The sequence below is a fragment of the Diaphorina citri genome, unplaced genomic scaffold (genome assembly GCF_000475195.1).
Source record: "Diaphorina citri unplaced genomic scaffold, Diaci psyllid genome assembly version 1.1 scaffold462, whole genome shotgun sequence".
In the NCBI taxonomy this organism is placed as follows: domain Eukaryota; kingdom Metazoa; phylum Arthropoda; class Insecta; order Hemiptera; family Psyllidae; genus Diaphorina; species Diaphorina citri.
In genome coordinates this window covers 54,337-72,664 of record NW_007377897.1, presented here as the reverse complement: position 1 = coordinate 72,664, position 18,328 = coordinate 54,337, and the positions used below count along the sequence as shown (strand labels likewise).

General features: G+C 35.3%; 1 protein-coding gene and 1 long non-coding RNA gene across 2 annotated transcripts in view; both read right to left on the bottom strand.

Moving 5' to 3' along the window:
* Positions 1–15,858, bottom strand: part of LOC103509062 (bicaudal D-related protein homolog) — a 109,814-nt gene extending 93,956 nt beyond the window's left edge. The window contains exons 1-2 of the mRNA XM_026823497.1: positions 15,505–15,858; positions 14,739–14,936 (exon numbers count right to left, since the gene is read on the bottom strand). Of these exons, the coding sequence (XP_026679298.1) occupies positions 14,739–14,936; positions 15,505–15,573 (267 nt within the window). The 5' untranslated portion in view covers positions 15,574–15,858. The remainder of the gene's footprint in view (positions 1–14,738; positions 14,937–15,504) is intronic.
* A 1,567-nt stretch (positions 15,859–17,425) lies between these two features.
* On the bottom strand, positions 17,426–18,128 carry LOC113467369. The gene is made up of 2 exons (XR_003391468.1): positions 17,962–18,128; positions 17,426–17,747 (listed from the first exon to the last, which is right to left on the bottom strand). It is a non-coding gene; the product is annotated as an uncharacterized LOC113467369 (long non-coding RNA).
* Positions 18,129–18,328: the final 200 nt, after the last annotated feature.

The following is an 18,328-nucleotide window of genomic DNA, read 5'->3' as shown; positions in this document are numbered from 1 at the left end:
ACTAGATTGCTAGATTCTAAACCACTCTCGAGGCTCGAGGTTCTCCAGGGAAAATGTACATAAAGACTAATAAAAAATGGAACTAACAACTGAACAAGACAACCATTTCCTCTAAGGATGAATTTTCAGTTCAAAGACCTTTCCAAGTAACCCGGGAAGTTTTTCTCGTGCAAAAAACAATGGTGATTTATAGGTTTGAACAAAGTACATACTTCCTTAGCAAAACGTTGTATATAAAGTACATGTAACCATAATTATGTTTTGAGTACATAACACCTAACAATAAGAGCCAAATTGTAGTGCTCTTAATAAAAAACATGACGTGATAGGTGATGATGATGATTACAGCTTAATTTTATTATAGTTAAAGAGCAAAGATTGTGATAGCAAAACGTTGTATATAAAGTACATGTAACCATAATTATGTTTTGAGTACATAACACCTAACAATAAGAGCCAAATTGTAGTGCTCTTAATAAAAAACATGACGTGATAGGTGATGATGATGATTACAGCTTAATTTTATTATAGTTAAAGAGCAAAGATTGTGATAATGTTTTTAACCAGCTCATAATGGAATGTTATCGTATTGTATTTGTAGTGCATTGGTAACAGTAAAACTAGAAAATTAATTTGTTCATTCCTTTTCAATTATTTGGGGATATTTTCGGAGTCTGTCATTCAAAACCCCTAAGCTCTAAGTATCCTGTCTTCTCGTCAGATCCAAATCACCACAGGACAGGAACCAAGGGGTATTCTCAGCACAAACATAAAACATATTATGATATCGTTGTGTAAGTTCATTTGAATAGCTCTCGTGAAATTACTCAGGCAGGAACAATATGTGTTGGCCTACATATTGTCAGGGTTGAATACGGACAGAAAGCTTTTATAACCCCGGGAGACTAAAAACTATGCCAATAATAATAGCCTGCCTGCCACCCTTTGTATTTTATTGTGAAACGAGGAGACCGAGTGAAAACAAAGGTCTGCTTCATCAGAGTTCAGTACAAATATACATTTCACAGAGAATAGACTCCAGTACAAATGTACATGAAATGCAAACAAAATTGATGGATCTCAAGAGATTTGAATTCATTGATATCCATTGTGCATATAAGATTTGAAAGCGTTGATGATTTGCTAACAAAGCTGCCAAGATAATGGAAAAGACAGCAATGTCAGCAACCAACATTTTAGCTGATTAAGTGATTAAGAAAGAACCACTCTCTTGATTACTAAATGACTGAAGAAGGTCAGGTCCATCATTATAAAGTTCGTTATAAAGTTTGAAATATGATTTTCTAGGACAGCAAAAGATGCCTCGGATTAGCAAAGTAGGCGTCACCAAGTCTGCTAAAAATCGCACGATTGGATTTCTACCATTTGAATAAGTATTGAGCTATACCTATACCTAGTTTGCTTATTTATTTATTTATATTTTGTCAAATTATTTATCGAATACCAAGTATTATTTGCTGTTTGCCTTGAAACTTGGCAAGTCACAATATTAAAATCCATCTCAGTTCTACGGAACAGTAGTTTATGGGAATTAGTGTTTACTAAAATACCTACGTACCATGTAGGTATCTACAGACAGGTGAAAATTGGGAAACCTTACTTCAGAAGAGGCGAAAATATGAAAGAAGAATCTCAGGAGAGCATCTGATGTAGCATTGCCAGAAAACTTTCCCCCAAAACACACAGTATGTTTCTGCAGGCTGTTGTTCCACTGTATGGAAAATCCCCACAGTTTCCAACATTACCTTGGTGGCATACCCAGTTATGCCAACACTTAAAAGAAGTATCGAAACACTCATTTGCAACAGATGTAAGTAAGTATATCTCCTATTTAGAAGTACCTACGCAATTTGTCAAAATGCCAACCCTATTAACAGTAGTTTATGGGAATTAGTGTTTACTAAAATACCTACGTACCATGTAGGTATCTACAGACAGGTGAAAATTGGGAAACCTTACTTTAGAAGAGGCGAAAATATGAAAGAAGAATCTCAGGGGAGCATCTGATGTAGCATTGCCAGAAAACTTTCCCCCAAAACACACAGTATGTTTCTGCAAGCTGTTGTTCCACTGTATGGAAAATCCCCACAGTTTCCAACATTACCTTGGTGTCATACCCAGTTATGCCAACACTTAAAAGAAGTATCGAAACACTCATTTGCAACAGATGTACATAAGTAAGTATATTATCTCCTATTTAGAAGTACCTACGCAATTTGTCAAAATGCCAACCCTAAGTTCGTATAATTTGTAAAGCACAACACTCTTACCAATAAGAAGCCATACCAGCAAATAGCTTGATATCAATGTTTTCGAGCTCTAGAACACATAGCCGCAGTTTAATGCTAAGCATAACATTCTACTTATAGCTTATATAGTCTACTCTGTATCGTACATAATTACATATGTATGTATATGGGATTATGGGACCTAACTAAACATATAGAACACATAGCCGCAGTTTAATGCTAAGCATAACATTCTACTTATAGCTTATAGTCTACTCTGTATCGTACATAATTACATATGTATATGGGACCTACCTATACATACTTATATATAAATATAAGGTGGTACGTCAAAATCTCTGAAAATTTCAAGTGGTACGTGTTTACTAAAAGGTTGAGAACCCCCTGGGACCTGGTAACAGGTACATATCATTCTTATTTGTTTGTTTTGATACCAATCTTATCTTGTGCATAATAAGTACCTATTATGTTGATACCATAAGGACTACAACTACTACATAGTACATAGTACTACATAATATTATAAGGTAATAAAACATGTGTTATATGTGTGTCAAGGACTCAAAAGGGAAGGGAAATGGTGTAGGTAATTTTTGGAACAAGATCACATAGGTAAGGGGATTACAAGTAGTATATTGGAATTATTGCACCTTTTAAGGGCTGGGTAGTGAATAATGTCTTTGGCAACAACCTCTTCCAGGTTGTTTTCCCCTCAAGTTTGATACCCTAGCCGACCCTAGCCTCTCTTACCCCAGTCTGTCCATTGGAATTATTGCACCTTTTAAGGGCTGGGTAGTGAATAATGTCTTTGGCAACAACCTCTTCCAGGTTGTTTTCCCCTCAAGTTTGATGCCCTAGCCGACCCTAGCCTCTCTTACCCCAGTCTGTCCAGTCTATATCTTATGCCCTAGCCGAGCCTAGCCTCTCTCATCTGAGTTCCATTCCTGTTCCTGCTCAACCCTAATTGCATAGCGGAGTACCTAACCTTACAAACAATACAGTCATCATTTGGAATAAATTACATTTGAATTGCAGTCCATTGCATTACCACAATCTTAGTAAATCTACTGACTAATAGATATGCTAGCAAACATATTGGTTCAAGAGATGGAACAGGAATTGTAACAGATTACAACATATTGTTGATGAATAAATAAAGTGTATAAGAGATGACTGGGATGCATAATAGACCTAATGTAGCGAACATTGTGTGTCTTTCTATTACTATCATTACAAACATACAACAGTCAAAGACCAAAGTATACACTATACTTGTAACTTGTAACACTCTACATAGTACATACATGATGAGTAGGTAAAATAAATAGAAGAGATTGATGGCTATGTAATTTAAATAAATACAATTCTGACTATGTTATGTTTGTACGGAACAGGAATTGTAACAGATTACAACATATTGTTGATGAATAAATAAAGTGTATAAGAGATGACTGGGATGCATAATAGACCTAATGGAGCGAACATTGTTTGTCTTTGTATCACTATCATTACAAACATAGGTACAACAGTGGTAGACCAAAGTATACATTATACTTGTAACACTCTACAATCTCTACATGTTACATACATAATGAGTAGGTAAAATAAATAGAAGAGATTGATGGCTATGTAATTTATTTAAATAAATATAATTCTGACTATGTTATGTTTGTATAAGTAAGTAATTTGAATGAATAAATGGAAGTGTAGGTCTGAGGTGCCCTACTTATCAGACATATACATTCACTTCCAAAGATAGAAGATTGTCTGTTTACCAACCGAGTTAAGACCTATGTACGTAGGTCTGTATGAGGACTAGACTTGGACTAAAATAAATGCGCTTTTTATACTGTTCGAATAAAATGGAAGTGTAGGTCTGAGGTGCCCTACTTATCAGACATATACATTCACTTCCAAAGATAGAAGATTGTCTGTTTACCAACCGAGTACGTAGGTCTGTATGAGGACTAGACTTGGACTAAAATAAATGCGCTTTTTATACTGTTCGAATGGGACTAATGTCCCTTTACCAGTTTACCCCAGCAGTCCAAACAAGGTCTTACAAAGTACCTACCTAAATTTTTATTGATAAGTACCTACCTTAGTACCCACAAAATATGAATGTGATCAAGGAAAATAAAGTTTGTGACAATATCAGCAAATCTAAACAACCTGCCATTAGCTATATAAATATGACAAGTACTTTATGACTTGAGTATTTATGCTGCTTAATTACCTAATGCCATTAGCTACATAAATATGACAAGTACTTTATGACTTGAGTATTTATGCTGCTTAATTACCTAGGGAACCGGAAATGTATAATACATAAACATAATAATGATCCGGTACAAGCAAAATACATAGGTTAAACTTATGTAAATACTTGTACATAGGTATATAGTACCTAATTATTGGCGTAAATTTTACCTATATCAAGCGAATAGGTACGTGAGTTGGTTTTACATGATTAATAAAGTCATCCAATAGAAAGACACCACAGGTTTTGGCACAGTGTAATTTATACGGTTAAACTTATGTAAATACTTGTACATAAGTATATAGTACCTAATTATTGGCGTATATTTTACCTATATCACGCGAATAGGTACGTGTTAGGTTTTACAAATAGGTTTTACATAGGTTTTACATGATTAATAAAGTCATCCAATAGAAAGACACCACAGGTTTTGGCACAGTGTAATTTATATCTTATGTAAATACTTGTACATAAGTATATAGTACCTAATTATTGGCGTATATTTTACCTATATCACGCGAATAGGTACGTGAGTTGGTTTTACATGATTAATAAAGTCATCCAATAGAAAGACACCACAGGTTTTGGCACAATGTAATTTATATTGTAATCCAGTAATGGGACAGGACATGTGTATCATTGTATATCCTGGAAGTAGGATGTACCTATAAACTTATAGAGGTACTTGACACAAGAGACTTAACCTACGATATAATTTATAAACACTTCTTTCTGAACATATTCAATTTTCAAGTTCGAATTGAACAACTTAATTGTCTGTCATGAAGAATAGTTTTCCAAGTTGAGAGAAAGAACCAGTGATGATTCACGTGCTCTTAAATGTCAAACTTCAAAAGTCCTCCATTATTCCGCCTCTCTCATTGATCCATTTCTACATATTAAATTAGCTCTAAATGACTAAACATTCTCGAAGCAGTATGTGTATCTGTACAATCTATAATAGTTCAAGGTTTCATAATTCATAATGCATAGGTAATGTCCACATACTAGTGCACATGTGTATAACCATATCCGTAAAGAACAACTTCATTTCCTTGAAAACACTTATTCTGGGCGTTTCTGAAAGCTCGAGTTTTTAAGCTTATAATACCTACAGGGTGTCTACCCTCTTCGCGCCGGAATGTCCTCGTGCGAGGACACTCCGGCACATAGGTACTACTACAAAACCAGAATTTACCTTTGGGATATACTGCTACCGAGTGTTTGTCCTCGAGCAAGGACATCCCGGCACATACGACTACAAATGCTAAAAACAGCTTCGGCGCGAAGAGGCCACACTAATGGTGATTCTACAGTGTAGACATAAAATAGAATCAACAGAGTAGCCGATATCAAGGGACAAACTATGTAAGTATTCTAAACAAGTATCAATAAAATCATGAGGTAAATAATAAGATCTCGATAAAATAATATTAAACAGGACATCGGAAACGATCCTGCTATCAAGTAAAAGATGATTAGATCAAAATCAGATGTCTGTGGTTTGTGTTTATTTTGATATCTATGGATTCATTGATTGTTTAATGATCATGATTGAAGCGTGCTCTAATCTTATATTATAAGATCTGATCATAAAATCCAACGGATCACAATAATGATTGGGACATGGAAGTGATTGTGTTATGAAAGATAAATTTAATAAATAATCAATTGAATTCGATAAAAAAAAAATAATAATAGTTACCAACACAGAACAATGATTGTGCTGATTAATTAATTAATGATGGATTTTAATTAAGTGAGTTATATTTGAGTGTAATACCTATACGAAGATAAGCACTTATCCAACTAATTAACCTAGGAAAAAAAAAAATAAATAAGTTTATTAGGCGCATAAAATCTTCAGGCCAAAATACTTTTAACATTTCTAACTCATCACACATTGAACAGAACTCACAGATTAGAATTTTATATTCAAACGAATAGAAACCTGGTATTCAAAAGATGACGAAATGTATTTATTAGGCGCATAAAATCTTCAGGCCAAAATACTTTAACCATTTCTAACTCATCATACATTGAACAGAGCTCACAGATTAGAATTTCATATTCAAACGAATAGAAACCTAGTATTGAAAAGATGACGAAATGTGAACTTTCGTCAGGACTCAGGATCAACACAGATGTCAATCAGATAACAAAGAAAACGCGCAAGGAAACGTCAGATAACAACCGATGAGAACACACGAGTGGATGTGGTGTACGAAGGATAAGCCGATGATATCAGCACAACAATTACGATAAGTCAAGAGATAAATGCATGTAATAATGACGGTGTTGCAAACCATTACAATGATACCTATACAATGTACGCACAAAAATTTCATCATAGACCAACAAGTTCAGATGATTACAGCAGCAACAGCCATACGAAGGATAAGCCGATGATATCAGCACAACAATTACGATAAGTCAAGAGATAAATGCATGTAATAATGACGGTGTTGCAAACCATTACAAATATTACAATGATACCTATACAATGTACGCACGAAAATTTCATCATAGACCAACAAGTTCAGATGATTACAGCAGCAACAGTCATACAGTCAGATAACAACCGATGAGAACACACGAGTGGATGTGGTGTACGAAGGATAAGCCGATGATATCAGCACAACAATTACGATAAGTCAGAGATAAATGCATGTTATAATGACGGTGTTGCAAACCATTACAATGATACCTATACAATGTACGCACGAAAATTTCATCATAGACCAACAAGTTCAGATGATTACAGCAGCAACAGCCATACAAAAGATACAAATAAGTAGTCATGTAGGTACAAGAAATTACGACATTCATTTAGAATTTTAAAATGACGAAAGAGAATGAAAAACTAGAAAACGTCTCTGGCGGAATGCGAAGCTATGAATAAGAAACGGCATTGAACTTCAAGCTAATCGTAGTATAAAAGAGATAATTGTTTGATCAGCAATTAACTGCTTATTTCCAGCCACTTACTGGGTACTTTCAGAACTAACTATTTAGCATGTACAAGAAATTACGACATTCATTTAGAATTTTAAAATGACGAAAGAGAATGAAAAACTAGAAAACGTCTCTGGCGGAATGCGAATGCGAAGCTATGAATAAGAAACGGCATTGAACTTCAAGCTAATCGTAGTATAAAAGAGATAATTCTTCGATCAGCAATTAACTGCTTATTTCCAGCCACTTACTGGGTACTTTCAGAACTAACTATTTAGGTATCTCCTGATTAGCTCATACTTATTATCAGGTAAGAGCTGGGTAATGTGAGGCCCACGATAAGTTTGTTGGCCCGCATTTCTCACCAATCCTTGGATATCCTGACCTTTGTCATTTTCAATATTTTCACGTTCCCAAACCGGGATTAGAAATTTTAGCCCAAGCTGTTTTGTACAGCTCTGCTCCTACTAATAACGAGTAGGTACTTAGGTACATAATTAGTAGGTAAGTAGATAGGTAGGTAGTTAGTAGGTAATCTATTTAATAATGAATTTATGAAAGGAAATTTCCAGTTTTTTTTTTAACAACACAAATTCATGGTTGTAATTTTCTCACATTACGAATACCTAATTGCTAGGCTAGGTAGGTGTATGAAGAAGCTATGAAGGTACATTTGGAGAATTTCCCAATAGGTAGGTGGAATTGTAGGTATTGTTCTTGGGAACTCTATCTCCTCAATGTTACTCACTGTCCATCAATAAAAACATTACAAATAAACCTTAGAAATGAACAAGTTTATCATGAGGAGGCACTCACTTAAGTACATAGTAATTCCAAGAATTAGCTACCGCGCTAGATTTGTACTTAGATTTAGTTAAGTAAGCTTAAGGCGTTAAAATGTAAGGAATTCTTCTGAACTACCCTATTGTGCAGAACGCTTGACAACAGGTTGGACATTTCAAGAAATTTATACTCTTCGAAGCCGATATATGAAATGCCAAACAAACCTCAATCGTAAAAAATAAAATAAAAAAAAACTTGATTCGCGATCATTCTTAGATCACTTGGAGATTCCAAGAATTAGCTACCGCGCTAGAGTTGTACTTAGATTAAGATAAGTAAGTACAAGGCGTTGATGTAAAGAATTCTTCTTAACTACCTGTACAGACTACAGAACAGTTGCCAACAGGTTGGACATTTCAAGAACTTTATACTCTTCGGAGCCGAAATATGAAATGCCAAACGAAACTCGATCGTAATACCTAGTTAAAAAAAATAAAAAAAAAAAAAAAACTTGACTCGATCGTTCTTTTACCAATTTGATATTAGGTAAGTAATTTGATAATGGCTATTGTTGCCTTCGTGTTCTGCGAGCCTGCGAACAATGAAATGATCCAACAAATAAAAAAAAACTTGATTCGAGCGTTCTTTTACCAATTTGATATTAGGTAAGTAATTTGATAATGGCAATTGTTATCTTCGTGTTCTGAGAGCCTGCGAACAATGAAATGTTCCAACACGAAATGAATCAATTTCATTCCATCAACCTTCACTCTTACTGAGCTTCTAGACAGCGATGAACTTTAGATTGGATTATTTTGTTAACCACAACGCTCTATTTGGAAATATCAGTTTCGTGTTGAAAAATAATTCGTTCAGCTGTTAATTTATCTGTGAAAAATTCAAGGGTGCGAATGAGGTTGGGTTCACCCTAAGCAAGAACTTGATGTTAAATAAACACACTTCCATGTGAGGGGAGGTAGTGACCTTGAATGAACCGCGCTGAGGTTAGCGGTTAGATGTTAAATAAAATGCACCTAAGAGGACTCAGGTAGTCTGGGCGGGCGTCCAAGAAACTTTTGTGAGTTTTGTAGCAAGTTCGTATTTTAATTTCGCGCTAATAGTGCAATGCCAGGCAATGTTCACTTTCCTCACACACCATTATTATAGGTGGACACAAGTTGATTTTCATCTAGAATTTTAGAATCTATGCTATCTATCTACTTAGGTACCTAAGTATAGGTATTGACAAAAAAAAAATCTCGTCAAAAGATCAAATACCTACAACCTTACCTACACTAACAAAGAGATATTTTGATCAACATTAATTTATAGACAAAATTGTCAATCACTGATCAAATCAAACTCCTAATCAATCCCTCTGTATCTCATTAAACTCGAGCCTAGATCCTTGGAAATAATCACATAGTGAGTTTAGTTTTCGGTTCTTGTAAAAGGTTATCTTGCTATTATTGATCTACACTTGTAAACTTATTGTACTTCATTGTAATATTCCTATTGAATTAGCACCAGACAGTGTTATGTAAACACACCAATGACATAGATAGTGGCACTCTCTGGGACCTGCATAGTGAGTTTAGTTTTCGGTTCTTGTAAAAGGTTATCTTGCTATTATTGATCTACACTTGTAAACTATATTGTACTTCATTGTAATATTCCTATTGAATTAGCACCAGACAGTGTTATGTAAACACACCAATGACATAGATAGTAGTGGCACTCTCTGGGACCTAGTATTTCGCGCTAATAGTGCAATGCCAGGCAATGTTCACTTTCCTCACACACCATTATTATAGGTGTCTAATATCCATCATTCAGCCTTGTTAGCTTGGTTGGTATCGCGTCTGCTTTGTAAGCGCTAGGCCTCGGGTTCGATTCCCACCCGGGGCGGATTTTATCCTGATGGGATAGTGTTCGTTCTCGGAACGGCTGACTTTCTCCTATCGCATGAAAGCTACTTACCACTTGATAGACATGTTACTTTTCCTTTCGCAATTTTCAGGTGTTCATGGTGGGAAATGGGGTAATAGTACAATATGCCAGACAATGTTCACTTTCTACATGATTTTCAGGTGGTAATGTGGGGAATGGATAGTGTTCGTTCTCGGAACGGCTGACTTTCTCCTATCGCATGAAAGCTACTTACCACTTGATAGACATGTTACTTTTCCTTTCGCAACTTTCAGGTGTTCATGGTGGGAAATGGGGTAATAGTACAATATGCCCGACAATGTTCACTTTCTACATGATTTTCAGGTGGTAATGTGGGGAATGATCAGTCCTGAAACCATTGAGGTAAGAAGTAGGAGAGTGGGCAAGTTGTGAGTTTGCTTGTTGCAAATTTAATTTATTAGATTTTTTCTTGCCGTTTGGTACCTTCGCTACTACGAGAGAGAGAGAGACGCTACTAGTGGATGCTCCAAATACCCTGAGTCTGGCCTACAGTAAAGGAGAAAGATGAAGCTCGAGGGGGGGCCCCTTGACCCCGCAAAATGCGGCTCTGCTTAAGACCAATCATAATAAAATCTTGATGACCCACATGATCTAAAAATATCAAAATCAGAGCATTACTTGATGTGGAGAGTTATAGAATTTTCGACACAATTTTGAAAGCTTTTTGTGTGAATTATTTGTTCCAGAGGCGACTGAAAGACTTGGGCTAAATCCAAGTGTACACAAACATAAAATTATCTAAATACCCTATACTTCGTTCGTACAAAATAATCCATTAATTTCTTCTCGATATATTAACATAACCTGGTCTGAAAGATTTCATTTTTGTAATCAGCACAAGTTGGGGTGTTTTGTATAGCAGATAGATTAGAAGATGTGGGATTGCCCATTATGAGACCAGATCCAGATAAAATATGCTAATAACCTGGTATCAAATCTTTATTAGGCGCATAAAATCTTCAGGCCAAAATACTTTAACCATTTCTAACTCATCATACATTGAACAGAGACGTGCTCTTAAATGTCAAACTTCAAAAGTCCTCCATTATTCCGCCTCTCTCATTGATCCATTTCTACATATTAAATGAGCTCTAAATGACTAAACACTCTAAGGTCTAAGCAGTACATGTGTATCTGTACAATCTATATTAGTTCAAGGTTTCATAATTCATAATGCATAGGTAATGTCCACATACTAGTGCACATGTGTATAACCATATCCGTAAAGGACAACTTCATTTCCTTGAAAACACATTCTGGGCGTTTCTGAAAGCTCGAGTTTCTAAGCTTATAATACCTACAGGGTGTCTACCCTCTTCGCGCCGGAATGTCCTCGTGCGAGGACACTCCGGCACATAATAATAGTTCAAGGTTTCATAATTCATAATGCATAGGTAATGTCCACATACTAGTGCACATGTGTATAACCATATCCGTAAAGAACAATTTCATTTCCTTGAAAACACTTATTCTGGGCGTTTCTAAAAGCTCGAGTTTCTAAGCTTATAATACCTACAGGGTGTCTACCCTCTTCGCGCCGGAATGTCCTCACGAGGACACTCTGGCACATGCTACTGCAAAACCAAAATTTACCTTTGGGATATACTGCTACCGAGTGTTTGTCCTCGAGCAAGGACATCCCGGCACATACGACTACAAATGCTAAAAACAGCTTCGGCGCGAAGAGGACTACTACCAAGTGTTTGTCCTCGAGCAAGGACATCCCGGCACATACGACTACAAATGCTAAAAACAGCTTCGGCGCGAAGAGGCTACTACACTAATGGTGATTCTACAGTGTAGACATAAAATAGAATCAACAGAGTAGCCAATATCAAGGGACAAACTAAGTAAGTATTCTAAACAAGTATCAATAAAATCATGAGGTAAATAATAAGATCTCAATAAAATAATATTGAACAGGACATCGGAAACGATCCTGCTATCAAGTAAAAGATGATTAGATTAGATCAAAATCTCGAAGAGGCTACTACACTAATGGTGATTCTACAGTGTAGACATAAAATAGAATCAACAGAGTAGCCAATATCAAGGGACAAACTAAGTGAGTATTCTAAACAAGTATCAATGAAATCATGAGGTAAATAATAAGATCTCAATAAAATAATATTGAACAGGACATCGGAAACGATCCTGCTATCAAGTAAAAGATTTATTAGATCAAAATCAGATGTCTGTGGTTTGTGTTTATTTTGATATCTATGGATTCATTGCTTGTTTAATGATCATGATTGAAGCGTGCTCTAATCTGATCATAAAATCCAACGGATCACAATAATGATTGGAACATGGAAGTGATTGTGTTATGAAAGATAAATTTAATAAATAATCAATTGAATTCGATTAAAAAAATAATAATAATAATAATAATAGTTACCAACACAGAACAATGATTGTGCTGATTAATTAATTAATGATGTTATATTTAAGATTTTAATTAAGTGAGTTATATTTGAGTGTAATATACCTATACGAAGATAAGCACTTATCCAACTAATTAACCTAGGAACAAAAAAAAAATAAGTTTATTAGGCACAAAAGAAGAATTGTTTGGTAACTTAGGTACCTACTACCTACACTAAACTTTTGTTAACATATTTTCACACAGATGCTTATTTCAGCACGTTGTGGGGAAAATTAAACTGTTTCAAGTTTAAGTTCCAATGAACGAGACAAGTTTTTTTGAAGAGTGACCCTTCAGCCTTCACATAGGTAGGTACTTACAAAAGAAGAATAAATTGTTTGGTAACTTAGGTACCTACTACCTACACTAAACTTTTGTTAACATATTTTCACACAGATGCTTATTTCAGCTGCTGGAAAAAGACTGACAAAATGTGTATACATAGATAGGTACCTATTTACTATCTAACTTCTTCCTAGAACAAAATGTTTGCAACATGACAAAGCAAAATGTGACCTCATGCAAAAATGCCATAATTTTTTTGCTGTCACAGGTACAGACTGCCACCTACTACATACCTAGGTATCAAGGTCTTTGATGACATACACTCGTATTTATGAACAAGACAACAAAGCAAAATGTGACCTCATGCAAAAATGCCATAATTTTTTTGCTGTCACAGGTACAGACTGCCACCTACTACATACCTAGGTATCGAGGTCTTTGATGACATAATGTTATAACCTTATAACTTATGACATGATCACATGAAGGTACCAAGGTAGGGCAATGTGATATTATGAGACATAAGGTAGGTATCAAATTTATTGATGTTTACCTAAGTATAAACTTATAAATCTCTCTATCAATAAATTTGATAAAGTACCTAGATACAAGTAAATTTTATAGGTGTGTACTTAGGTCCTGTGTGGGCCCTGTTGACACTAGAATGTGGGTAGTATAGGATCTGGACCTTCTTCTTCCTAGAACAAAATGTTTGCAACATGACAAAGCAAAATGTGACCTCATGCAAAAATGCCATAATTTTTTTGCTGTCACAGGTATAGACTGCCACCTACTACATACCTAGGTATCAAGGTCTTTGATGACATAATGTTATAACCTTATAACTTATGACATGATCAGATGAAGGTACCAAGGTAGGGCAATGTGATATTATGAGACATAAGGTAGGTATCAAATTTATTGATGTTTACCTATAAACTTATAAATCTCTCTATCAATAAATTTGATAAAGTAGATACAAGTAAATTTTATAGGTGTGTACTTAGGTTCTGTGTGGGCCCTGTTGGCACTAGAGTGTGGGTAGTATAGGATCTGGACCTGGAGAGAATTTCGTGTCATAAAAAGTTTGCATGCAGAAATCAGAAATTTATCAGATTTTCATTCAAATTAAAATGATGAGTAAAAATTGATCTTTAAAAAAATACTTGCTTGGATTTTTTTAAAATTGAATGCTTTTGCCACATCCATTAAAATAAAACAAACATAGGAGGAACATAGTTTGCAGAAATCAGAAATTTATCAGATTTTCATTCAAATTAAAATGATGAGTAAAAATTGATCTTTAAAAAAATACTTGCTTGGATTTTTTGAAAATTGAATGCTTTTGCCACATCCAATAACATAAAACAAACATAGGAGGAACATAGGCCATATATAAATATAAGGTGGTACGTCAAAATCTCTGAAAATTTCAAGTGGTACGTGTTTACTAAAAGGTTGAGAACCCCTGACATAAAACAAACATAGGAGGAACATAATTAGCTCCACTCATTTTAAGTTTTTACAAAGCTGAATGCTTTTGACACATCTACTAACATAACCTCTTTTTTTCTTCCTTCATATTTTTGCGTCACAAAAAGTTTACATACAGAAATATAGGTAATTTCTAGTGGGAGTGATGGATTTCATCTCGAATTTCTTGCAAGGAGGAAGTGGGTAGTGATAGATCTATAAATCTTTATAGGTACCTAGTTTAAAATTTCTAGTGGGAGTAGAGCAGTAGATAATCAATCAATTTTTTAGCAACAAAGGTGATAATGGATCTTACCTCTAATTTCTGGGAGTATTCCTCAGCCAGTCGTTCGTTGTGTCGACTCAGCTCCTCATTCTTCTCAAGCAAAGCTTTGCCCAACTCTGCAGCCAGGATCAAATCCTTCTCCTTCTGCTGAAGTTGTCCATAGATATCCTCAGGATCTGCTGACGGTTCCAGACTCCTGGATTCGACATCGTAGATATAATCCTCCAGTTCGTACTAATACCATTCTGGCACTTGAACTGGAAACCTTTTTAAAAATCTTTCCATCTGTTTAGATGTTTTAATATTATGAGTATTACTATAGAATATTTGATTATCTTGAAATGTTTTTGATCTGTTACAGTCCAGTGTATCAGAATGTACCAACCTTGTAATCAAATATCCGTTCCTATTGACAAGAAGTTTGAAAACAGTTTTTGAAATTGTTGATAGTCTACTAGGTAAATAGATTTTATTTTTATACTTTCTGGTTCTTCCTATGGGCCCATGGGTAATAGTGAAACAGATGAGAAAATTATTCCCAAGTCAAGTCCAATGACCTGGGCCTCGTTTCATCAAACTATTGTATTACAAGACTTGTAATACAGGCAATTTAATTTACAAGCCAGAAGTATTCTAATCTGTGTTTCACGAAAATAATTCCAAAACTTGGAAATGTACCATTTCTTCAAATTTAAATGTTTGGTCAGTTCGTACTTGGGTTTCATCTTGGTTTTGTTGCTCTTCGAATAGCTATTATTTTCGTCTAACGTATACATTGTACACTCGCATTGCACAGTTCGTACTTGGGTTTCATCTTGGTTTTGTTGCTCTTCGAATAGCTATTATTTTCGTCTAAAGTATACATTGTACACTCGCATTGCGCAAAGGTTCTATTTGGCGAACTCTTTGAACAGGTGGGATTTCCTCGGTTGCATTACGATGACCACGGAAAAGTGAAAATGATCAACTTTTAAAAGCACCACACGAAAAAAATGCATTAACACTGAACACTGAATGAGTGGGTAGGTACCTAGAATTGTAGGTAGGTATCCGTAAAACACGGGATAGAAAATTTGAATTTAAATCGCTAAACAAAATTGAGAGTACCTAAGGAAAATGGCCGAAGAGCCTTTAAAATGGAAACCAAATTTTGTAACACTGAACACTGAATGAGTGGGTAGGTACCTAGAATTGTAGGTAGGTATCCGTAAAACACGGGATAGAAAATTTGAATTTAAATCGCTTAACAAAATTGAAAGTACCTAAGGAAAATGGCCGAAGAGCCTTTAAAATGGAAACCAAATTTTGTAATTTTTTTATTAGGTAATAAGTGCAAAATGAGAGGGGATAGGTTTGAATAATTAGAACAGATAGGTAGTAAATTAATTAAAATCCTTCTTGTTTTGGGTATTTACAAATATTATTACCAAGGTATCAAAAATGTAGTTGAGTAAAAAACGTGACTTATTAAAACTAAGAAATAATCCACAAACTTATTGAAATAAAGCGACAGTTTAAGAAGTTGTATTTTGTACACTATAAATTACAAATTAATAAAAAAAAATTATACGAAAAAGATTGTCATCTACAAAAACACGATTCACGATTTATTTTCTAAAAAAATACATTTTCAAAATAACGAAACCTGTTGACACACGTTCCGACCATCACGGATTCACGGCTATCCATTCACGAATGAGTCGAATGAGATGAGAAAATTTTTCTAGAAAATTGAGAAATGGAGAATTTGAGAATGAGAATTGAGAAAAAGAAAAACAAAAAAAACTACGTTCGAGACTTCGAGTTTTGAGAATGAGGCAAAGGAAAACAAAGAATAAGAAGCAGAGAGCAAAACAAAACGAAGAACCAGACTGGATAAGCCTCATTCACACGGAGAGAGTCGATATACAAGAGGACTCGATATACAAGAGGTAGTCTGGGCGGGCGTCCAAGAAACTTTTGTGAGTTTTGTAGCAAGTTCGTATTTTATTTTCGCGCTAATAGTGCAATGCCAGGCAATGTTCACTTTCCTCACACACCATGTCTAATATCCATCATTCAGCCTAGTTAGCTTGGTTGGTATCGCGTCTGCCTTGTAAGCGCAACCATTAAAATGAAGGCCTTATGCAGTGTGAGTGGTTAGGTGTAAACAATTTTAAAATCAGAGTGCCGTTGTTATGCAATAAAAGAAAACCAAATTCGAATAATTTTATCTAAAAAATGTGAGAACAATTTCATTTTCAGTCCTGAAACCATTGAGGTAAGAAGTAGGAGAGTGGGCAAGTTGTGAGTTTGCTTGTTGCAAATTTAATTTATTAGATTTTTTCTAGCCGTTTGGTACCTTCGCTACTACGAGAGACGCTACTAGTGGATGCTCCAAATACCCTGAGTCTGGCCCACAGTAAAGGAGAAAGATGAAGCTCGAGGGGGGGCCCCTTTGGCCCCCAAAATACGGCTCTGCTTAAGACCAATCATAATAAAATCTCGATGACCCACATGATCTAAAAAATATCATCAAAATCAGAGCATTACTTGATGTGGATAGTTATAGAATTTTCGACACAATTTTGAAAGCTTTTTGTATGAATTATTTGTTCCAGAGGCGACTGAAAGACTTGAAAGATCGACAGGTGGAGACTTGGGAGCTTTCTACGTTAAGTCTACGGAACAAGAAATTTGAAGCCTTCCTTAAGAAAATGGACAAAAAACTGAGTTGATGAAAATTTGAAAGACAGGGGAAAAATGTTCATTTAGTTGTATTGAAGAGTTTATATTTTTTATGAAGTCCGAGCTGGTATCTATCACCTATTGTTACCATTAAAATGAAGGCCTTATGCAGTGTGAGTGGTTAGGTGTAAACAATTTTAAAATCAGAGTGCCGTTGTTATGCAATAAAAGAAAGCCAAATTCGAATAATTTTATCTAAAAAAATGTGAGAACAATTTCATTGGTTCTTAGCTGTTTTTAATTTAATTCCAAAGTCCGACCTGGAACATTGCCTTGCAGCGTTTTCCTAACTACTTGGAAAAAAGTAAGTACCTACCAAATATAAAATTACACTTCAATCGTTTAAATCAGAGTGCCGTTGTTATGCAATAAAAGAAAGCCAAATTCGAATAATTTTATCTAAAAAAATGTGAGAACAATTTCATTGGTTCTGAGCTGTTTTTAATTTAATTCCAAAGTCCGACCTGGAACATTGCCTTGCAGCGTTTTCCTAACTACTTGGAAAAAAAGTAAGTACCTAGAGTACCTACCAAATATAAAATTACACTTCAATCGTTCCCAGGAAGAAGGGCCTATGTTAGTTAGTAGCAAAAAATAGGTCCTTTTTCCTGGGAACGATTCACTTGGCCTTATGAACTGTCTTAGTATGTACATCAGGAATGATTGGAAAGCCTAAATTAAAGGAAGGAAATATACAGTGGGGAATGGGGAGTCTGGCTGGGGAACTTTAAACAGAGAGTAGATCAGCTTAGTCTGGCTGGGGGATTTATTTCTCTTTCGAGTGCGAAGGCCGGCGAGGGCAGCCACTCGTGAACTTTTTGAAGCCAAAACCAAATGTCAGCCAAAAGATATCCCTAGAAGGGCTGATTGAGAGGTTGACGAAAAACGTAGTC